The 22,894-nt window shown below is 47.2% G+C and overlaps 2 protein-coding genes across 4 annotated transcripts in view; both read left to right on the top strand.

Moving 5' to 3' along the window:
* PARVB (parvin beta) overlaps positions 1–19,278 on the top strand; it is a 50,964-nt gene extending 31,686 nt beyond the window's left edge. For all 3 annotated transcript variants that reach the window (XM_026864648.1, XM_026864656.1, XM_026864639.1), the window contains exons 8-13: positions 2,402–2,421; positions 4,103–4,164; positions 6,477–6,545; positions 8,635–8,736; positions 11,227–11,299; positions 15,842–19,278. In XM_026864648.1, the coding sequence (XP_026720449.1) occupies positions 2,402–2,421; positions 4,103–4,164; positions 6,477–6,545; positions 8,635–8,736; positions 11,227–11,299; positions 15,842–15,918 (403 nt within the window). In that variant the 3' untranslated portion in view covers positions 15,919–19,278. The remainder of the gene's footprint in view (positions 1–2,401; positions 2,422–4,102; positions 4,165–6,476; positions 6,546–8,634; positions 8,737–11,226; positions 11,300–15,841) is intronic.
* A 337-nt stretch (positions 19,279–19,615) lies between these two features.
* Positions 19,616–22,894, top strand: part of PARVG (parvin gamma) — a 25,292-nt gene continuing 22,013 nt past the window's right edge. The window contains exons 1-3 of the mRNA XM_026867854.1: positions 19,616–19,717; positions 20,506–20,587; positions 21,165–21,376. The gene's annotated coding sequence lies outside the window, so the exon portion shown is untranslated. The remainder of the gene's footprint in view (positions 19,718–20,505; positions 20,588–21,164; positions 21,377–22,894) is intronic.

Raw genomic sequence — 22,894 nt, 5'->3', positions numbered from 1 at the left:
GCAGGTCATCGACCAGCTGAGCCGCACCATGCAGACCCTGAAGGACCGGCTGGAGAGCCTGGAGGTAGGGCCGGGGCGTGGGGTGGGCCAGGCTCCCTACCCGCCCTCCTGGAAACTTGGAACGACTTAACGTGTAACGGGGGCTTTGGACGCAACTTAGTCTTTACGGAGATAAATCCAGCCTGAGCCCTGGGAGTGAGTTGCTTGGCTGGCTTGTCTTGTTCTCGTGATTATTTATCTGTTTGCTTTTATGGTAAAAAACCCTGACGAGCTTCTCTGAATGTATTCTCCCACTGCGTGGGGGAAGATTATGGTTTTCCTGCTTGTCGCCAGCTTAGTCTCTGTATTAATATGTTTAAATCTCTCTGGGAATGTGACTTCATGAGGTTTGAGGTATAAAGCTGACGTCTTGGGCAGTAAGTCCTTGGCATATGGTGCTGAACAGATCAGTGGTAACGATGAGATTGTGTTGGGCAGATTGTAAAGATGAGATGATGTATTTAGAGCTGACGTAGAATAAAACGAACCTGATTCACTATGCCTGCGAGTAGAAAGGGGATTTGGTCCGAGCCCACTGATAAGTGATTTCCATGAGCCTTTGGACAGTGCCCATGGTTGAGTGACACTCATGGAAATATAGAGCGTGTTCCCACAGGAATCATGCTGGATGATGTTTTTTTTTTCCACACCCTGAGAGCTACATGCGTGTCCTCCTGCTGTCCTCTGGTCAGTGATGATGTGAGGATAGTGAGTAGCTCCTTAAAGGTTATTCTGTGAGGTCTAAACACTCTAAACTATTTTTCAAGTACAGTTTGGAATGATCTAGGAGTGTAACATCCTTTTATTACTGTTGCTGTCTTTTTGAATAATTTTCTTAGGATTGTAGAAAAGAAACTCCATTAGGATATTATAGTAGGTGGTACTGTTGGGGTTCTTATCCTTAAAGATACTATATTTGAGAGAGTGTGGGCCTTTTTTTTTTTTTTTTTCCCCCCCTGCCTTCTAGAGGTAGCCATCTATAACTGATTTCTGCCCAGTGCTGTGACCTCTCTCAAGGGAAGGGCCAATGTAGATATTTTGGGGAAGAATTAGTTTGACAAAAAGCAATTTTTTGAAATACCTCTCAAAACTGAAGCGATACCTTGTTAAAACTAAGGAGAGGTGACCTCTGTTTTCAGTAGTACCTCAGGAGTAGGGCTCAGCAAAAACAAATTAAAGAAATAAACCTCTTTCCTCTCTGTTTTTTGCAACAGATTATTTTGCTTTGTGTTTTTACAGTCCTTTTCATAAGGAGAAGGCTAGACATGCACTTTGGCTGCAAATAAAAGCTGAGATTTTCCTTTGTGTGGCCTGAAGGCAACTCTTCTGAGGGGCTTACATGAGCCCTCCTTCAGTTTATCGGTGTGTTGGCTCCCCGTCGAGTTGGCTCAGCTTTCCGGGGCTTTGAAGATAAATGAAGTACCGTGTGGCTAGCTCAGCGGGGAAGAGCTTTCAGATGGAAACGCTCAAAAATGAGATCGTAACATCTCTGTGTGGACGTTAAAGATCTCATCGTGTTTTTGTAGGACCAGAGCTCTGCCTTAGGTCTGTGGGCCAAAATTCCTCCCCTCACTCCTGTGCTCTGGGACAGTGCAGGGAGCTCGTCCTCTCCGTCAGGTGGGGATTACATCCGTAAAATGTAATCTGTGGAGTGGGGGTTATGTATTTTTTAACAAGAAAGTTGTTTACAGATTTGCGTGTGTGTTTATACATGTATTTTGTTAAGTGATTTAATACTACACAATATGAAGAGATTTGGTGTTCAATGCGTGGCATCCCCAGATACAAGTACAGCTTTGGAAAATGCAACCATCAGCAGAATCCAGCATTCACTTGAACGCTTTCAAATTGCTCCGGGCAGATCAGGGCCTGGTGCTCAGCCGATAAACATCTGCATGTGTCGGGTGATGTCACTGGCCGTGTAGATGCGTGGCATTTATTTACGTAAGATCCAGATATGATGTATGCTTTCCTCCTTCAGAGAAGAGAGGTTAAAGGGAGGTAGATAGCCTTGCTCCCTCGGAGCTGTGCGCTGGAGCTGACGGCCGCGCGTGTGGAAGCTGTGCACAGGAGCACGTTCGTTCGCTTGTTCTTCATCATAAAAATAGTCAAGCACAAGAAGTCCTCATCACACGTAAAACCTAATTAGGCATTTCTTTTCATTTCAAATGGATCCCGGCGACGTGGCTGTGGTCCTGCAGCAGTCGGGTCTGGGCTGCGGCGCGCTCAGCCCCCTGGCTTGGTAGGAGTGGGTTAGCCCCCAGCATCTTGCAGGAAAAGGCCCCTTAAGAGCACGGTCTTGTCTTTTCAATGTCATTATTCATCAACTAACACAATATTTTTGAATGCTCTGACTTTGCAGGATGATGATGGGAAGATTTGGTAAGTAACAAAGTTGACTGAAATTTTTTCTTTATTATTTATGTCGGGCACAGAAATCTTGTCTGTTTTCCTTCAGCAGATCAAGGCGATGGATTGAGCAGTTGTGTGGGGCTGGAATGTGCTGTGGGGGCAGGTTTTGTTACTCCACACAGATGTGGAGTGTAATGGGTAGAACCAGGTCACCCAGTATACTGCTTGTGCTCTTCAGACTGGTCTCTGTTGGTTTGTTTTCATTTGTAAGTAATGAATAGCAAAAATGCTGCACAGGGCAGTATTTCCTAGCACTGCTGTTAGTGGCTTTCAAGTAAAAATCTCTGCAACCCCCAGCAATAAGAGTTACACCTTATGAAGACCATTTAATGAATACACGAAGCTTGCTGCAGCGAAGGTGCATGGTACGAGGGCTAAGAAAGCTCTATTTATTTGTCCACTTTCCTTTGCATGAAATATCTTACCTCCTCCTCCTTCACTAGATTTTAGAGTTTGGACCATACCAACCGTAGATCTGGTCTTCTAAACAAAAAACTTTTTTTTTTTTTTTTTTTTTTTAAGAGGCTTCTCTTTTTGCATTTAGTTTTGTTAGTGGCATGAAGTCACTTGTCAAAGAGATGTGGAGGACTGTGTCTGTGATGAAGAATAAGTCATTTAGTTTCTCTATTCCCCAGTTATAACAGGTGAATGCTACCATTCCCCCTCTTGCAGAGTATCTACATTAATAAAGGTACTCAGAAAATATGTCAGGGGGCTCTAGGGACTAAATAACACATCTTCAGATACCAAAGGAATTTGGATAATAAATATATTTATTTAAAAATAGAAAGCTATTAATTTTTATTGACACATTTTATTTGAACTTGAAAAAGCTGTTAAACTATGTTGAAAATGTTTACAGCTTAAGATCCACACATTTTTCCAGCATCTTTATGCTTTTTTTAAAAAAAAAGAGGACTGCAATTGATTACTTTTCTAATTTTTTCTTGTTTTACCTGATGATGACAGTTGTCACCAAGAAAACTCAGTGTTTGGAAAATTTCAGTCAGCCCAAATCTGCCACAGTGTGAAACGTTGCACTAATACGGTCAATTCAGTAGATTTTAGGCTGGGTTAGGTATCGTTATACAATGCTTTGAAGGTCTAAACCCAATTTAAATCTTCATCCTGTGCATAAGCTTTGCTCTTCATATGCTGCTGAATCGGGTTTCACTCGTGTTCAATTTTAGGCTTTACTGAAGTCAGGGGTACTACCAGGAACTTTAACCACGTGAATCTCTGCTGTGGAGGCTGGGCGGTGGATGCAGGCGTAGCTGTGACTGTAGCTGTAGTGCACCAAAACCAGGGAGCTTTCAGTGGCTCATGGTTTAAGTTAGGATTGGGGCATAGTCAACTCTTGTGTTTCAGGGGGATGTTTTCTTCCACCGGCATATTTTGTGTACAAATATGAATGACAGAAAAGGGAAATCCGTGAATGATACGTTTATTGTCAGTTACCGCTCACATCCCCAGGGGAGTTTGCTCTGGCATTTAGTTATCACCAAAACATGGGGATAACTTTTACCTTGAGTCTCTTACGTGGCTTTCGGAGAAAGGCCTTTAAGCTTAGGCCACATAACCTGCTTCCCACACTTGGCTGTTGGAGGTGTATTGATTTATTTTCTTTCTTTTTTTTTCCCCCTAAAACCAGAGCGTGATGCCTTTGACACACTTTTTGATCATGCACCAGACAAACTCAGCGTGGTCAAGAAGGTAAAAAAAAAAAAGTTTTCTATATTGCTTTTTTTTCTTATGCTTTTGGAAAGATGCCTGGAAAGATCTGTAAAATAGCAAAAAGGGACTGTGAAATAGTGAAAAGGGTGTTTATCCCCCCGAGATCACTGTTTCAAAGCCAGGCAATACCTGGATTCGTTGCCTTCGGTCAGGCTTCTGGTTGACTCTGGTTTCTCAACCAAAGTTGTTCTAGGTAGTGCTCCTGAGATTCCGAGTGACACCGGCTACAGCAGGCTGCTCTGCAGAGTGTTCACGGTGGCACAGGTCATTCCGACCGGACAGACGTACAGGCTGTGCTGTCCCGGGCGCTGTCCTCCAGCGAGGAGGGGCTGGGCTGCACGTGGGCTAACGTTCCGCTGGCCGGGGTGGCCCCTTCGCTGGGCTCCGCAGCAGCCAGAGTTGTGTGTGTGCGTCTTCAGCCTCGCTCTCCCCAGGAAGCCCCTGCTGTTTGGTTTTCAGCTCATTCCTGTGCTGAAGAGGATCTTCCATGACTGGAAGATATTTTCCACAGTACCCCGAAATGTGATTCACCCGTAAATAATTTTCAGAATCCCAGAACCATCTGGGTTGGCAAAGCCCCTGCAGCTCCTCCAGCCCACCCATGACCCTCCCCCTGACCGTTCCCAACTCCCCCAGATCCCTCAGCGCTGGCTCAGCCCGACTCTTCAACCCCTCCAGGGATCCCGGGGACTCCCCCCTGCCCTGGGCAGCCCATTCCAACGCCCAACAGCCCCTTCTGCACAGAAATCCTTCCTCAGAGCCAGCCTGACCCTGCCCTGGGCAGCTTGAGGCCATTCCCTCGGGGCCTGGCGCTGGGGCCTTGGCTCCAGAGACTCATCCCCCCTCTCTGCCCCCTCCTGGCAGGGAGTTGCCGAGGGCCAGGAGGTCTCCCCTCAGCCTCCTCTTCTCCAGACTGAACCCCCCCAGTTCCCCCAGCCGCTCCCCAGCAGACCTGTGCTCCAGACCCTGCCCCAGCTCCGTTGCCCTTCTCTGCCCACGCTCGAGTCACTCAATGGCCTTTTTGGGGTGAGGGGCCCAAAACTGAACCCCCTCAGCGAGGGGCGGCCTCCCCAGTGCCGAGCCCAGGGCTCAGATCCCTTCCCTGTCCCTGCTGGCCACGCCAGTGCTGACACCAGCCAGGATGCCGTTGCCCTCCTTGGCCCCCTGGGCACACTGCTGGCTCCTGCTCAGCCAGCTGTCAATCAGCACCCCCAGGTCCCTCTCTGACTGGCAAATACATAAATAAATCTTACAGAAGAGTTGCTTTTGTCCCAGGGCTTCTCTACTTACATTAATTCATACAGTTCTCTGGTCTCTCCTCCAAGGCTGAGCGTCATCACAAAGCCCTCCTCTCCACACACGTTCCCGACACGGCTCTTTGTGCTGGGCAGAGCAGAGGGGTAAATAACTGTTGAGCTCTGCCAGCTGCGGTTAGTTTTGGGGAACACGTGAGGACGGGGCTCTGCACTGTCCCGTCAGCTGGTTCCAGCCGGGCTGTTCAGCTCTTCGTTAGAGCAGTGACAGGCGAAGACGCGTGCTGTAGTCTGCCCTTCGCTTCACGTGGAACAGGATGAACACGTACAAAATAATGCTTGGACTTCAGATTTCCAGTCTGAAACATCTTCTAGAGGAGTGTTTTTAAAGTTGCTAGAGAGCGCAGTGAGGCCTGTCCACGCGGTAAGGGCATTGCCACCCGGCCCGCGTGCTGCGGGGTGAGCAGGCTGGCACAGCTCTGTACCCGAGCACCCACCTGCCTCGCAGCAGCGGGATCTTCCTGTCCCTGTCCTGTGGGAGCAGAAATGCCAGCTCGGGGTTACACCCCGGCTGGGGTTTGCAGGGTGCCACGCTCGCGTCCCCCCGGAGCAGAGGTGTGCGCGGCACGGGTGCCATCAGCTCCTGGTGCTGCTGGCGCCTTGCTCCCAGGCCCTGAGTCTGCTCCGGGAACCTGACGGGATCGGTGCGGACACCGAAGGCACCCACTGCTTGCTTCATCTTCGCAAAGGACCCACAGAGCAGCCAGTGCCATGGCAGCGTTTGCCCCCGCTGTGCTGGGAGAGGCACTGGTGAGCTGCATGAACAGCACCATCTGGTGACTCCTGCCGTGCCGTGCCACACGAGCGGCGGCACGCCTGGGTGGTTTCCAGCTTTATGTACTTACTTATGCGAGAGCAGACCGCACACGTGCGTATTTAGTGATCTCAAAAACATGTCGTGAAAGATTATGTTAACCTTTTCACACAGGCACTGACTGTAGCATCTGACATCGCTGGTTCTGGTGTTCTCTTTTGTAGTCTCTGATCACCTTCGTGAACAAGCACTTGAACAAACTGAATTTGGAAGTAACCGAGTTAGAAACCCAGGTAGGAGACTCTGTGTGTGTGATCTAACCGTGTGAGTTCCAAACCTTGGCCCTCGCTCCTGTTACGGAACCGTTTGTCCTTGAGCATGTTAGTTTGTGGGCTCAGGGCTCTGGTTTTTAAGTAACAGTGACACTCACTGGTGCTCCCTGCCTTTGCTCGTGTTTACACGCGCTTCATGTCACTGCTGATTTGTATTCGAAGGTGAAATTCTTGCATTTTTCCTAGGGCCGCATTGATGAGTGTAGTGTACGGTGGGATTTGAGGGCGCCCTGTCCCTGGGGTTGAAGTAGGGTGCTGCGAAGCTCTGTGAGGAGTGGGGGGGTGGCTTGTGCCTTTTCTAGCCGCGGGCGTCCCTGATGATCCGGTATAAGCTCCTAGGAACCGCCTGTGGGTGCGGAGCGGCGAGGGCTGCAGCACAGAGCTACCGGCGCTCCCTCTGATGGCCTCACAATGGGGTTGGGAACGATTCTGCTCTTGCAGCAAAGGCCTCCCTGCCCTCCTCTGTCTCGTGAGCACACCACGGTGCTGGCTTCCCGCAGCGGGGATGGGTGACCGGGAGCTCCCGCACGCAGCGCCTGGGCTGCCCGGGCGACTTCAGCCCCCACCGCCTGCTCTGGGGGCTTCTCTGTTCTGCTGCACAACGCCGCACCCCAGACGCTCGGAAGCCTCAAGTGAGAATTTCAGTGTTGGTCCGGTAGCTCCCACTTTACAGATAAAATTAAGCACTTCTCAGGCCCGAGCTTGGCTAAGCAGAAGCAGATAATTCTTTCCTGAGTTCACTGAACTGTGGAGAGATGGTTATCTTACTGTCCCAGGGAAAAAAAAGTAAGCATGACGTCTAGGGAATTATACCAGGAGTATGGGTAATTGGTTTGAGCCTGGCTTAGTTTAATACCAGTCATTCACTGCTGGTTTATAGCTTTGCTGAAATAAATGGGTGACTGATCTGATCTGTCACAAGAGATTGTCACTTGATGCCTTGGGAGTACCCAACAATTTACTTCTAAAAAGGTTAGAGGATGTCACATAGCCACGTCAGGATCACAAGTGAGAAATCTGTTAGAAATATGTAACATTACCCCCACTTAGCCTGGAAGTAATCGACCTATCTGGTAGGAATACTGAATAGTATTGCTGAAAGTATTTAGTATATTATTTAATATTTACTGAAACTGTAAACAATATATTTTGACTTGGAAAAAAAAAATAATTCATGAAGCTAAAACTTCCTTCCTGTGTCAGGAGAGACTTAATCTCGAGTTCTGATTCAGGGCAGAGATTTGAGTGTCCAACACACTGAACTTAAAGAGGGATTGTGGTTGAAATGACCAGATACTGTAGTAGCACTGGGAGCATATAATGTACAAACATGTTTCCCCGGAAATCTTTTGTTGTTTGTTTTTTTGTTTTTTTTTTAAATTAAATTGAAAAAGCTTTGTTAAATATTGTAGTGAAGTTGGCAAGATTCCTCAAGCAAATAAAATGAATGTGAGGAAAAGCAGGAACATACTCTAACCTCACCCCAAAGTGTTTAGTCGTTTAGTAAGGAGCTGGAGATAAAGAAGATCCTCTTTTCAGTCCCTGCCTATTCAAACCAAATACTTTGCACAACTAAGGAGTACAAATTGTAGATAACTCCCAGGTGAATTGCTTTTAATTTCTTCTGCTTAGAGCTGTTTACTACATGTCAGTAATTTAAATAGTCGTTTGCACATAACCTTGCATGGGTTAACACTTCAGCAATAGCCATGGGCTTCCTTGGTTTGCTCAGGAAAAAGGAACAGGGGAAATAATGCTGTCAGATGTAGGGAGAAAGCTTTGTATCCTGTGCTTTTTTCTTTTTTTTAAGAGGACTGACAAGAAAGCAGTGATGTCAACAGGCTCTAAAGAAAAGACTGGTTCAGCTTGCTCAGCTGCACTGGTGATTGCACGGGGAGCCCTGAGCCATCTTACACCTCTGTGCTAGCAACCAGCAGTGGTAGAAATCAAAGTACACGGTTTGGGCCCAGAATTCTTTGTTCTGCTTGTTTGTGAACGCTCATTTGAAAACATGCTCTCACCTAGGAAGGTCACCAGTATTTCCATTTAGTTTGCAGATGGCGTTTACTTGGTTTTGCTCATGGGTCTCCTTGAAGACTATTTTGTTCCACTTCACAACTTCTACTTAACACCTGAGAGTTTTGATCAAAAGGTGGGTAGAAACTCCAGGTTATATTCTTTCAGTTTTGCTACCACATGATATTTTCCAGTCTTTGTGTCCTTCCTCTTTGTGTGCAGTAAATCAGAACCTGGTATATTCTTCTCTTCAGGAGCTTGTAGCAAAGATGCACTGGCTGTGGTACTTGACAGTTAATACCACTAAAAGTTGCTTTGAATGGGTAAATTCCCTATAGGTAAGGGGGACAGGTGTCCTGTTACTAGCATCAAACGTCACATAAAGCTCGTGAATATCCAGAATGAATAAATCAGTGCTTTGTACTGCGTAGTTTTTTGCATAATCAAAGTGATTTATTAAATTGTAGTATTGCCTGAAGGGGTTTTGTGTGCAGGGGTTGTGCCTTGCTGTGCTAAGCAGCAGAGCTGCTGCCTGGCCTTGCCCAGTATGTGCCATGTCAATAGGCAGGAAAGGGGAGAGATGGGAAGCTCTGCTTCAGCTGCATCCTGCACCCGCGGATTGACACGGAGATAGAGGTTCTTCTCGAGGTCACTTGAGGAATGGCATCCCTCAAAACTGCCCCTAATCTCATTATTATCAATTGCCTGATACCCATTAGCTCTTTTCCCGTAGTTTAATGTTCTGACAAATCAAGCGAATAAATATCGTTACTTGACATGTAAATGAGAAGAGGTGGTACCCAGGCCACGATCTTTGGTTGATCTGGGGCTAGAAACTGTGTGTGGAGTGCTCACAGGTAACTCTAAAGCGGGGATGGATGCCCTGGTCCTGCCAGGGAGGGAGCACACAAAAAGTTGCCTGTCTGAAGTCAGTTGTGAGCGCAGACATCTGGGTCTGTGTCCGGTTCCTGGCAGGATCCTTGCAACGTTGCTGAGTTTAACTTTTGAGGGAATGTGCTAGCTTGTCTTTTTTGGAGATTTCCGCTCAGTAAGGAGGAAATGACTTGCTACCTTTCAGACAAAACAAGCTTTGAGGAAGAAGAGTGAATTCTTTGCAGTCTTAGATTGTCTTGCTCATGATCAGGGTATTAGAGATGGAAGGAGAGGGAATAAGTGACTTGCTCTTAGCCCCACACTTGCTCCACTAGTGTTAGGGGTGAGAAGAGTGCTTGCCACATACTCCCTGAAGGCAGAAAGCAGGCTCTGCTAGGAGGGCTTCTTTAGGCGTTAGCTTTGTGGATATAATGGGGATTAGTTCATGCTGAGTGTTGTACACTGCACAGGAACTTGATGGAGCAGTGGGAAATGGTCATCTACAAGCTCTCCTTTATAGCTTTCTCTTGCTTTCTTCTCCTAGCAGCCTGAATTTTTGCCCTTGCAGAAATGCAGAATGCTGAGTTGTAGCCAGCACCTGCTCAGTCGTGATTTTGTTGTTAGTGGTTCAAATTCATAAAGATTATCCAGTATTCCTGAAGTAATGCTGAGGTTTTGTGTGGAGACTCTGCCTTGAGGAAAGGGGATTTGTAAATCAAAGAAGGTAAAGTACACTCTGTATCTTTGGGAGAGGAAAATACATTTTCATCTTGAAAGTGATTGGTTTTGTTACAGTGAATGAGGAGGAACTGTAGCTGGAAAAAAAAAATATATATAAAAAAATTCCTGAGTAATACATGCTAGTGAAAGGGGCCTGCCTTCCTTGTTGTAGGGGAGCTTTGTACGCGTTACTCCCTGATTTTCAAGATGAGTTGCTTTAATTAAATCTCTCTCCCTTGCTATGTATCTCCAGAACTGTCATTTGCAGTAACGAAAATAGACAGAATTCATAATCCAAATTACCTTGCTTAAATTTCAGTAAAGCGTGGACGAGGAAGCTGCTATGCAGATTTCTCTAAACCATAATGCTCGCTCCTCAGAGGAGAGGTTAAAAGCCAACACCCGCTTCCTGGCAGTTTTCTTTGGTGTCCGTTTTCTTTCCTCTGGCTTTATGCTCAGGCCTGATCCCTGGGGGCTGGGTCAGGAAGCCCTTTCTGGGCAGTTTTTGCGAGGTCGCTGCACACTCTGTCTAGGAACTGCCACCACCAAGCATTTTTGGAAGCATTTTCTTCATTAGAGAAACTTAATTTGACTTTTATCTTTGTTTTCAAGTAGAGGAAGCCAGAGCCCACGAGACTAAGGGGTTAGCACGAGGTCGTGCACCAAGCAGCCTGGCTCCTTGCTGATAGGATGTTGATGTTGCTGGAAATGCAGCTGATAATAACGAAGAAAAGACTAATGTTGTTTGAAAATAATTCCACTTAGTGTCCTTATTTCTTCTTTCTTACACACCTGTATGTATTTCCTGATCTCTGTTAAGTGCTTCCTGTGTCTCAAAAAGTATTTCCCTTCAGTAATACACGCTGTCATTTCTTAGTCTGCCATGCTTAAATATGTAGATGTCTAATATTGATTTAAATAGAATTATCATTGACTATGCCAAGTATAGAGAGGATAGAGCAATTTAAACATTTCGTCAAAGGTTTTTAATGCCTGTATAACTTTGAGATTCTAACCACTTTGCCTCTTTCAGGTCCATAATGTTTCCTTTGCTTTTGAGTTGATGCAAGATGGAGGACTGAAGAAACCAAAAGCTCGCCCTGAAGGTAGGGACATGCTGTGTAGCTTAACCTGGGTACAAAGACATAACAGCAGGTGGGTTTCAAGTGCAGGTCCATCCGCAGGCGGTAGCAGTAGTGCCGCAAGGTGGAACTGCAGATGTGCCCCTTGACAGATTCCCGGAGGGTTCGTTGTCTGGGCTGTATCCTTACCTGTGGCTCTTCTCTGAGGTGTACAAGTCCGGCTCTAGTGAGTGATCCAAGAGCAGCTCAGTGCTCTGTTATCAGTTCAGTTGGTATTCTCAATAACAATCCGAGCAGGAAGCTTTCTGTGGTCTAATTCTCACAATTCCTACAGTGAGTGCTAGTTTGGGCTCTTGTGATCAGATTTCAGTGACAGATAACTGAAAGGTTTTTGATATTTTTTTTTTTTAGGAGAAGCAGTAGCAAACTCTCTTCTTGATTTATGTTGACTTGGGAGTCAGAACTGTAAAGTGTATAAGCTGAGTTTTTCCTTTAAAGTCTCTGAACCTTGAAATTAATTAATTATGAGGGCTACACTGTGGCTTGCACTAGAGATAAAAAGAGGGATTAAACTTTACGACTGCTAAATGAGCAATTTTAATTCCTGGTGTGGCAAACCACATATGTGGAGGAGGCTTCTGCAGAACAAAGAAAAATGAGGAGCCCCCGAGAAATGTTCAGTCTGACTTAAAATGAGACAAAGCGGTGATAGTAAATAGGTTAACGAATAGTGGAGCTGGTTATAGTGGGGAAAAAAGGCAAAAGATGATACTAAATACACATGTATCCTGTCAGTGCTGTTCTTTTAAATTTGGGGATGAAAAGTCTTCTGAAGAATTCGGTGAAACAGGACACTCACTTGGGGAAGTAAAGGCGTGTTGTGGGTATGGGAGCTGACTCAGGGCGGATGTGAGGAGGACGAGGAAACTGGAGAAATACGAATGCACAATCAGGAATGGGAATTTGAGTGGAAGGGCTAAAGAGATTGCAGTAGAGGACCAGGTAAACTAGATAAGCCTGTTTCAAGGGAGAGGAAATGTTAAAAACCTAGGAGAAGACTTCTCCAGTTGAAATCTTGTCCTTTTTTTTGGTTTTGTTTTCGTCGGTTGAGCTAACAAAGATTACCTTCCCATAAGCTATCTTATATCCTTACACTATCCTGAGTGGCAGAACATTACAGCAAATGTTTTGTTCGCTCTGGACAAGGTGTGCAGCCTCAATAAGCAGCAGAGTATGTTTAGGTGTTTCACTGGTTGAAAATTCAGTTATTAGTGGAGGTTAGAGAGCCAGGTTAGCTCACAGAACACCCCTTTTCGCTGCTGCAGGACGTACAGTCTCTCCTGTGCGTTCCTTCCTCTCCTGCCCGTGTACCCCTTCCCCACAGCAGTAGTTCACAGCTGTCGGAATGGGCTTGTGTGGCTGGAGTCTCCTGTAAAACAGACTGTTGCTCTTGAAAAGCTGCCCCTGTGGAGAGGACAGTAACACCTTGGGCTTTGCTTGTCACTGTCGTTTCATCGAATGCTCTATAGAATCTTGACACTCGGTACAGCCGTGTCATATGTGTTTCTTGGAACTAGAATTCGGTGTATCACAGACTCTGATGCTCTGCAGAAAGTTTTGTGCGTGCTATACTCTGTTAATGCCAGACTCACCTATTGCTCCTTCCCAAATAGGCTGAAAAACCTGTTAGGTGAGTCCATGTCCCTCAGCGTGAATTGGGTAGCCAGTGCCTCTTGGATTAGCTGTAGGTTTTTCATGTAAAACGTTTTCTAGAGCAGAACGTCCCCATTTTTATTCCTATAGCCCATGCTTCCTGCAGTGCTTGCAAGAAAGAGGTCTCTAACATTGCAGTGTGTCTTTGTGCAGGTGATAAACACAAATACGAGCACACAGGGCATCTCCTCTTCTCTGTTCTCTCAGCCCAACTGATTCATTGAGCCGGCAGCAGAACTTGATGCTGAGTTACTGCAGCAAGAGTTTGTTGTAGTGGATTCATTTATTAGCCTCTAACAGGATGGTTATGGAGCATGAAAGCTTTAAATTAATGGAATATTTTAAACTATTTTGATGATTTATGACTGCTTTCAGTTAACTTTTTGTTAGTTGTGGTTGATAATGCTATGGCTGTGCGTGCTTCATCTTAAAATAAGAAATGGGAGTCTGGGAACATCCTCGATCCTGGGAATGCCTGTTAGACACCGATCAATGAGGAGTGCTGTAATCACCCACGCAGGGAGGGCGCAGCTCACCCTGCCGTGCTCCTTAAGGCAGCACACGGAGGCATGACGAGGTCTGAAAGTTGGGAAAATGTCAAACTAGAACTGCGGTGTAACTTTTGCAACAGTGAAGGTAATTAACCGTCGGTCTGAATTGTCGAATTGTCAAGGGGTGGAGGTGGAAAAAAAAAAAAAAAAAAAAAAAACTATGCAATGTTAAACTTATATTTTAATTCAGCCACAGGTTGGTTCATAAGCTTAATACAAGATTTCCAAAGTAAAGTCCTCTCAGGACTGTGTTGTACATGAGATCAGACCGTGTGACCACAGGGGGTGCTTCTGACCCTAAATTTGCTTGTCATGACACTGCCAGATAAAAGAGCTAGCTCTTTGGGCCGGGGGTTTTCTGGCTTTTTCATAGTGCCAGCACTATTTTGGTGAATTGTTCAGCAAACAAAAGTGACTTCCAGCATCAGTGAGCCAAATCTGCTGGTAGTTGTGTCTCCTCCAGATATTTGCCTGGATTTCCCAGCTCTAGAAATGCAGGGCTGTTCCAAAGCGTTGTTTCCCGTGGCTAAACTCGCCTTTTAAATCCATCTCTGAGGGAACCGGGTCTTGCTACAGAGGAAGCAGTGCTGATGGTGGCTGTTAGCTTACTGAGAATGCTGCGGTGGTAAGACACTTTCTGTGAGAGCTGGAAAAATTAAGAAATGTGCTTCATAGATCAGTTACGCAGGTGAGAGATCTCTTTGGTCAGGGTGCGTTACTTTACAGCACTTAGGATCTTTCCTCTTTTGGGGGCAGGACAAGATTCTTTTGCAAATGCAAAATACAATCATGAATGAAATAGGTAAAATAATGCGGGGAAAAGAGTAGAAAGAAGAGGTTGAGAGGTCACTGGAAATACCAAATGAAGTGTGGGGGGTAGAGTGTTACCCGGAGTGGGGTGGGAGGGAAGGGTGGAGAGGTCCTGGCAAGGGTTCTTCAAAACAGGCAGTAGGTGTTTCCCCTGGACCTCACATGAACTGTACTTAGTCTGTTAACTGTTTGCTGTCTCCCTAGTTCTTTAAATCATGTTTTAATTATCTGTTCTTCTTGGCTTCCATATATATTGTTTACTGTGTATGTTTTGCTTCCTCCTCCTCCTTTCTTACGTATTATATCCAACCTTTCTTTCCGTATCTTCTGCCTTCTCCATGCTATGCCTCCCCGCACAGTCCCTGGATTATTACATGTCTGTGTGTCCTGGTTTCGGCTGGGGTAAAGTTAATGTCCTTCCTAGCGGCTGGCCCAGCGCTGGGGTTTGCATTTCGGAGCACAATAACGCTGCTGACACGCCGGTGTTTCAGGTGCTGCTGAGCCGGGCTCACACTAAGCCAAGGCCTCTCCAGCTCCTCCTGCTGCCCTGCCAGCGAGCGGGCTGGGGCACAAGAGCTGGGAGGGGGCACAGCCAGGACAGCTGATCCCAGCTGGCCAAAGGGCTAGTCCAGGCCGTGGGACCTCGTCCTGAGCACAGCAACCGGGGGGGAGCTGGTGGGGGGCAGCGATCGCTGCTCAGAACAGGCCGGGCATCGCTCAGCGGGTGCTGAGCACCTGCATTGGGCATCACTTGCTTTGCACGTTCTGCGATCATTATTTTTTTCTCTTCCATTGCCATCCTATTAAACTGTCTCTATCTCAACCCCCAAGGTTTACTCTTCCCCCCCCAGTTCTCTTCCCCATCCCGCTGGGCAGGGGCAGGAGCGAGCAGAAGGCTGCCTGGTGCTTAGTTGCCGATCGGGGTTAAACCACAACACGGGGGTATTTCCTGGCATTTTATTCTGGTACCAGGTTGGGAGGTGCCACAGAAAAAGCTTTTTGGTGCAAACCGTTCCCTACCTGTTCCCTGGGGTAGCATGGGAAGAAGGGATGTCAAGTGGTAGAACGCTTTGAGTCTGCTTTGTTCATTCGTGGCCTGCATCGTGGCAGAAGTGGGGATGTGTGAGGTTCAGTACCTGGTGTGATGTGTCTGGCTGCTCGTGTGCTGCTTCTGTGGCCAGTGACGTCATTGGTAGGATTTCCCAAAGCCTTGGTCCCAGCTCTCGGACAGAAGTAGACTTTCTCTATAACCAATTGTAGATGAGGGAAGGGAATTCTCTTCCCTCCTTTCGCATAGAAGTTAGCTGTGCCTGTATTATCGTGAAGGTGTTCTGAAGTGCGTGGTATGGAACATCTGAAAACCTTGACTTGGGGAGATCAGAACTCTGGGGGCTTTTGTTGCCAATCCCACCAGCTCAGGACTTTTGTTCCTGTGAGGAGAAATGAGGGAGAACAAAAAAGGAAATTAAGGATTTTTCCTTTTCTTCCACAGATGTTGTCAACTTGGATCTGAAGTCTACCCTCAGGGTTCTCTACAACCTGTTCACAAAGTACAAGAACGTTGAATGATCCTGGAAGCTGCTGAAGCCTTCATCCCTCCAACCTCCTTAGGCTGAAATTACAATAAACACCCCCTCTGCACGCTCCCGTTGTGCCTTATGCTATACTTCATGCCTTCTTTCTACCGTTGGTGTGGCCTGTCTGTAGCTGTTTGTATGACGATCCCACTAAAAACTATGCATGTGTATTCTCTAGGTCACTTGAAAATGTGTAGCTATTTCACATGTTTACCAGAAGATACTCCTTGATCTGTTGTTTGTTGTGATCAACAAATGCTCTTTTGATAAAGGAAATACACCACTAACTACTTTAATCAGCAGGGAAGATGTGAGACCTTCCTCGTGGCTGGACACTCTTTGATTCTGCATATTCCATGGTTGCAACTGGCATTTGATGATTTTTCAGATTTAAGTGTTGGCAGTAGGAAAACAGCATTGGAATTTATTTGGAAGCTGAACCTTTTCTGTTAAATAAGGTTTGGTATGTTGTGTTGGGTGGGTGGGGCTGAGGGGAATGACAGGCACTATCTGAAGCTAATGGCAGGAGCTTCAGTTTTTTCGTTAACCTCATGCTGCTCAGTGTTACTTCCATTCCGTGTTTACACAGAGTAAGTCTTGCAGTGGGATGACCAGCTAATCTTTCCGTGTCTGTTTTTTCCTTCATCTCCTTTCTAGGAGAAATTTGGTTGCTAAAGCCACTAATCATCCCTTAAGCACGCAGCTTCAGCCGGGTCAGGCAGGCCTGGTCAGGTAGGCTCAGGCTGGATTGGTGCATCTTGCCCCCGGCCCTTTCCGAAGGAGCAGGGGAGATAAGGAGCTGGGCAGTGTGAGGGCTGACTCCTCATTTCACAGGCTGAGCTAAAGGGCCACGTTCGTTCCTGTTGGAGTTCCTGGCAGCTGTACGCTTCTGGGCGTCAGGCTTTTTTAAACAGTTTTGTCTGTTGTCTTTCCTAAGGCGTAAAACTGAATTCCTGTGTAAGAGCGAGCCTGCCTGTCCCCGTGGATTGCACTGGGCCGGGAGGACGCGGGGCAGACGCAGGGCAGGCAGGCGGGAGCCTCCTCGGTCACCGGTTACGCTTCAGACAATGCCGTCGAGTTGCCCTGTGCCATCCCAGGAAATACTCTGCTAGGCTCTGGCCTAGTCCTCTCGTCTTCCAGGCTGCTGCAGATTTTAGCAGGCGTCTTTTTCACAACAGAGTTGCTAGATTTGTCCGGTGGACTCGAGTCACCGCCGAGGACTTAACAGGTTAAGCAGCCGGTCCCTGGCGGGGTGTGCCAGGAGCAGCGGGGGTACGGGAAGGCTGTGCCGCAGCGTGCACCCGCTGAGCAGGTTTTTGAGGAGAGCTGTGCGAAGGGAACGGGATTGTCGTTTCCAGAGTAGGTGAATTGTGGCACATGCATAGCACAGCATTCCTCTCCTTGGAGCGCACGGGGGAGATCTGACGGCTGCTTTTGTGGGTCACAGCAGCAACTTTTGTGGGTAGCCATAATCTGTGGGAAATGTTAAGCAAGAGTGCCCCGAAAAGGTGGCGGGTAGCGTCGCTCTGCTCCGCGGGCTTGCTCGAGCCCTGTTGTAAGTAGGCATCTTCTTGCCCTAAAAAAGGATTTCTACACCAAACATTATTTACCCTTCTGAGTTCAAGAGGAAACGTGCTATTTGAATGGGATAATTTTACAATTGGGATTTTCTCCTTCCCTCCAAGTGTTTTTTAATCCCAGAGGGGGAGAAATGGGCTTCTGCATCTTTGTTTTACATTTTTTGGATTCTGAGTATGTGAATTATTTGGGTCACCTCCCCTCACACCTCCAAAACAAAGATGGAAGTAAGTTGCCTTTTCTTTCCATCAGAAATTCGGATCCTGTCTGCTCTGTAAGGTTCTGTGGGGAATCACTGCTTGCCTGTATTTTAGGGAGCTGACCTCTCGCTGCTTATACGAGCCCAGAACAATTGGACTTTGGTTTCTGATGGGGTCACTGGACTTTACAACAACACTGGCAATTATTGCAGAGGAGACTTGCAGAGGCACTGAGGCCTGGAGGGTCAGCTCTCCTGGCGAGTTAATGAAACTGGTCTGACTTTCATGCTGTGAAATAGGGCTGTCGTGGGGCTGGAAGGGGGTTGAACTGAAAGGTCTCTCGAATTAACGCAGTGTTACTGGTGGGAAACAAGTCTTAAAGAGCTGTGGTTCTGCCCGCATGCCTTCAGGTGGTGTGGAGGTGCCAGTGCTGTTTGTATTCTCTTGAGTTGCTGGGAGAGACCTCCAGAGCATCTAGTTTTTGAAATTGCGTGCAATATTGATGTCAAAAGCAGACAGGAGATAACAAGGTTGATAAGAGCAGTTTGGCTTTGGGAGGGGGAACGCCTGTTTCTGGGATGGGATTGTACAGCTGGCACCTTCACGGCACGTGAGCAGATGTGAACACCCCAGCAGAGTTCAGAGGAGCCTCTGCTCTGTTCAGTTACGTGTTTCTGGTCACTCTGCAGAATGCGGGTCCCTCCTGTACAGCCTGAGGGCACGGGCCCCTTGTAGCATCCTTCCGTTCCCATCCCTGGCAGTCGGGATCGCAGCGCAGCGCTGACGCCCTGAGCAGGCTGGGGGCAGGTGTCATGCCCTGGTTTGTTACGTTTTTAAGTCCGTGGGTAAATGTTGCGCAGGGAAAACACATTTTTCCTTCCTTGGCTCCTTGCTGTCTGGCCGGGTCGCTCCTCCTGTAGGCGCTGTATTTATTGTTAACAGGGTTGGGAGCAGGGTGGGTTTGTTACGCTCCAAACGAACCCTTTGTGTTACTGGATTTCAGATCTGTCCCCCGGGTGCCAGGGGGGTAGATCTGAATCCTTTGAGTTCATCTGAGATGCTGAACGCTCTGCAGCATTAACGCTTCCACATCTGGGAGTACTTGATGAGGGTCTGTCTTTTCCAGGCCATACAGGTTTGCCTTTTAGGTGCATCTGCTCGGCACACTCAGTTCCAGTGGGCTGTATCACCACAGAAAAAGCCCGGATACTCCTCATCTGCAGCCTCTTTTTCAAGATGAAAAAACAGGTGGCAGATGGGTTTTGATCAGTTAAACCTTGTAGGATTTCTTACCCCTCTTCCCCACACCCCAGTGCTTTCAGTATTAGTGTATTTTTAAGAGTCTTTTGTACTGTTTTTAGCAGTGTTTACTCTGGATTTCTAACTACTAAAAACCAGCCTTGCAGATAAAATTCTGGACTTGTCGTATGCTGGGGACATCCAGCTTTGTGACAAGAGTTTTGTACTGTAAGCAAGTTACAATGCAATGCTATGTGTGCTAAAAACCACAGCAGGAGTGTTATGCATGGTTTGTGTCAGTTGTACTATTTATTCAAATAAATAAATAATAATCACTTGGTTTTCTACAGCTTTTTTTTTTTTTTTTTTTTTTTTTTTTTTTTTTTTTTTTTTTTTTTGCTAAATGAACAAGCCTGTGGGAAGAACTTTTGAAAGGTGAACTTCAGCCGTCGTGTCCATCGAGGGTCCTAGAGGGGTGATGGTCTGAGCAGAGATCGTGGGTTTCTGGCCCTGGTACAGGCGGTGGGATTGTATGGGCAGACACAAGTGGGCTCTTCTGTAGGTTTCATCAGCTGCTTTGGGGTGTTTTTTTAAAAATATTTTTAAATATTACTCAGCTACAGGATCAAGTTGTTCACCTTTTTCCTCCCCCAAGAGAAAAGTAACTGAAGTACACTCTCTGATACCACTCTGCAGAGGCAGGGGAGGGAAGCCTGGTGTGCCGAAACCAGTCCTGTGTGTGTCTGCGGAGCAACTGGGGAGCCAGAAGCACAAGTGAGTCTGGAGTGACATTGAAAATGCCTGTCTGCTTCCCTTTGCCCTGCTTTGGAGAGCATAGAGGGGCTCTAGTGAAGCAAGGCCGTGGGGAGGAGCAGGAAAATGCATTATGAGAACTTGTTATTGGTGGGCGTGCTGCCGATGCCTTGAATTGTTCCGCAGTGGCTGTTTTTATGTGAGGGCCAGGTGTGTGTGTGTGTATGAGGGGTGCTGTGGGAATGTACAGACGGACTCTGGGGGGGAGACAGCCATGAAATCAAATGCAACTCATACGGAATTTAGTGGTGTTCAACAGAAGACTGGATGCTTCACGCACTGGTGGCAACGTCAGTTTTTGGAGGAAAACAGATGCTTGTCCGTCCCGTGTGTTTCAGAATTGTTCTTTTAGCCCTGACATGCTGCTGGGTGAAGGAGGCTTTCAGGAGAAGTCCTCTGAATTGCCAGTTGAAGTAGGGATGGACCTAGTAATTACAGATGGATTTCCCAAAGTTTAATTCTTCCTATTCCCTCTGCCTACTGGTATGAAACTGGGTTTGTTCCAAGTTCCCAGTAGCATCCCCAACTCTTGTTTTTTCACTTACCGCGTTTCTAGGCTGTGGCGTGCACTTCTGCAGAGGTAAGAAGGTGCTCTGGGCCTTTGCTAATTTGATGTATTGTCGTGCTTGTCACCTGCTTAGAAAATACAGTGAGGTTTGCCCTTTGATGAAGGGGTTTGGGTTAAGTTCTCAGTTACTAAGAATTTGTGGCAGCTGGTTTTCAATCCGCTTGCCTTTTATCCCATTTAGCTCACGCTGAACTGTCCCCTCCTGTCTATGGCATGGAGCAAAACCCAGGAGTCGGTCCCTTGGCAGCGTTCAACCAGAGCAGGTGAGTTACTGTGGCTGGCTCCTGCCTCCGCCGGGGCTTTCGTGGACTGCAGAGCTGCTTGTGCTTGCCGGGGGGGGGCAACCAATGTAACCGGGACCTGAAGGAAATGTCCAGGGAAAGTGGTTGCTGTAGGGTGCTTCCCCTCTTCACTCAGCGATGGAAAAGGGAAGGAAGAGCTCCAGCACTACCCAGGGGAGATAACGCTTGTCTCGGATGAGCGTTTTGGGCCCTGGGGTCCTTGGTTGTCCAAGGTTAGTCCCCTGGTGTCCTTAGATGAACTAGCTGTCCAAGGACAGATGAGTTCATCTCCTTCTGCCTGGGTTTCTCCTACCAGCTAGGTAGAGTAGTGCTGATCTGCTCTATAAAACGCTCAAAGGACCGGGAGGAGATGATGTGACACAGCGTGACGATTCTGTCTTGCCTGGTTTATCATTACGTGCAAAGGAAAAGTGCCCTGTGAGCTCCCCAGACGTGCAGCGCTGCCGTGGAGGAACGACCTCGTCTCTCCGAGACCTTCTGGTATTTCAGGAGTTGCAGGGTTGCACGTTTCCTGCATTTGTATTTCTGTTTATTTTAGTCTCCAGCAGGGACCAAGCACACAGCCAGTTGGGTTCCGGGGGTGGCCGTGGTTTCGTTTTGAGGAGCAGTCAGCGCCACGCCGCTTCCCCCTGCCCCGCGCGGGAGGGACGCTCCGAGCCGGGGCTCAGGGCCCCCTTCCCACCAGAGTCATCACGCCTGCTCTGGGAAGGCCTTGGAAGAGCTGCTGGAGAATTCCGGAAGGAGAGAATAGTAAGTTTGGGAAACGGGACTCTTTCGGGTGCTTTTTTAAATTACTTTTTTTTTTCCTTTAACTGTAAGACTTCCTCTGCCCAACATGGGTTGTTCTTGCTGAGATGACAGCTCTTCTGTTGCTAATGAGCAAAAATGACTCTTGAAAAGTCTGGTACTACACAAAGAAGTAAAAGTAAGTTTTAAACCAGGCACACAATGCATATTCTCATTTTTTTCTTACTTATTTTTTTAATTCTCGTTTTCTGAAGGCAGAAATATTCCTGTTAACACTAACATTCCCAATTAGTTTTTGTTCCCTCCTTTGTTTGTTCTATTCAGACAACTAGGAAATGCGTTTGAGCTAGTGTGGAGTAGGGCTTTTGTCTTTCCAGACAGGAAATAGCTGAAACAATTCGGTAACGTCGGTAAGCGCGTTGCATGTATTCTACAGCTAGTTTGTATGCCGGAAACCCCCTGTAGCTCATTAATGCTTTACAGAGTATATCAGGGAGCTTGGTGTACTGTAGTGCTTCATGATATATATCTGGGAGCCAGAGTTGTGGAAGAAAATTGAACTGATCTGACCCAACTAGAGAAGGAGTTGTTTTATCGGTGGCTGTGGCACTGCAGCTTTGCGCAGTAGCCTAGCTCTTGGCCTCAGAAAAATTCACTTGTTTAGTTAGAAAAATTTAAATTAGAAATATTTACTCGCCTCAGCAGGTGGCACAGGAGAAATAAAACACCTCTTGACCTTAAAACAGACAAGCCTGCACATCTGTGAGCTCAGAGAATGAAGGGCCAAATTCTGCTGTTTCATTTGAATGGTCAGTAATTAAACCTCGGTTTTATTTTAAAATGTCGTCACGGAATCCCTCTACCATCAGGATTCAAGCAGTTGTCCCCTACAATGATCTCTTCTCCAAGTGCTGATAAATAACGTGTGCAGGAGGCTGGAGGCTGGGAAAAAGAGTGTGTCAGCCAGAGCCCTGAGCGACGGGCAGCAGCCGACGTGGAAGCGTGTGCGCCAGAGCCAGCAATTCCTTCCCATTGCTCGTGAAACAGCCAACCCCGAGACGGCGTCCGAACCCAGCCGTGGTTCGTTTCATGTTGTTTCTGCAGCTTGTTATCTTTGAAAGGCTGCTGCCTAGGACCAAACCGCATGGAAATGCAGCTCGCCACATGACGGGCTGCTCGCGGATGCTAATTACTAGTAATTAGCAATGAGTCTATTTAAACGCTAAGGAACTGCAGTTTCCAGGCTCTGTAGTGGCTGTGGGAAATCAATATCGATAAATGGGAGGTGAAACACGGGGGAGGGAAGCAATAACTAGCTCTACAGACAAATGATGGGCTCTGAGTGGTGTGTTGCTGTTTAGGAATAAAATCCTGGGGATGTAACAGATAGTTCCGTTAGTGTTGGCACTCAGCAGTGGTCCAAAACAGCAAAGAGAATGAGGAGCCAGGAGGAGGGACGGAGGACAACGGGGTGAAGGCAGCAGTGCAGGTCTGGCTCCCAGCGCTTCCAAACGGGGCGGG

The sequence above is a fragment of the Athene cunicularia genome, assembly GCF_003259725.1.
Source record: "Athene cunicularia isolate RWA chromosome 1 unlocalized genomic scaffold, athCun1 chr1_part2, whole genome shotgun sequence".
Classification (NCBI taxonomy): domain Eukaryota; kingdom Metazoa; phylum Chordata; class Aves; order Strigiformes; family Strigidae; genus Athene; species Athene cunicularia.
Note: the sequence above shows the minus strand (reverse complement) of the source record. Positions and strands in the feature narration are given on the sequence as shown.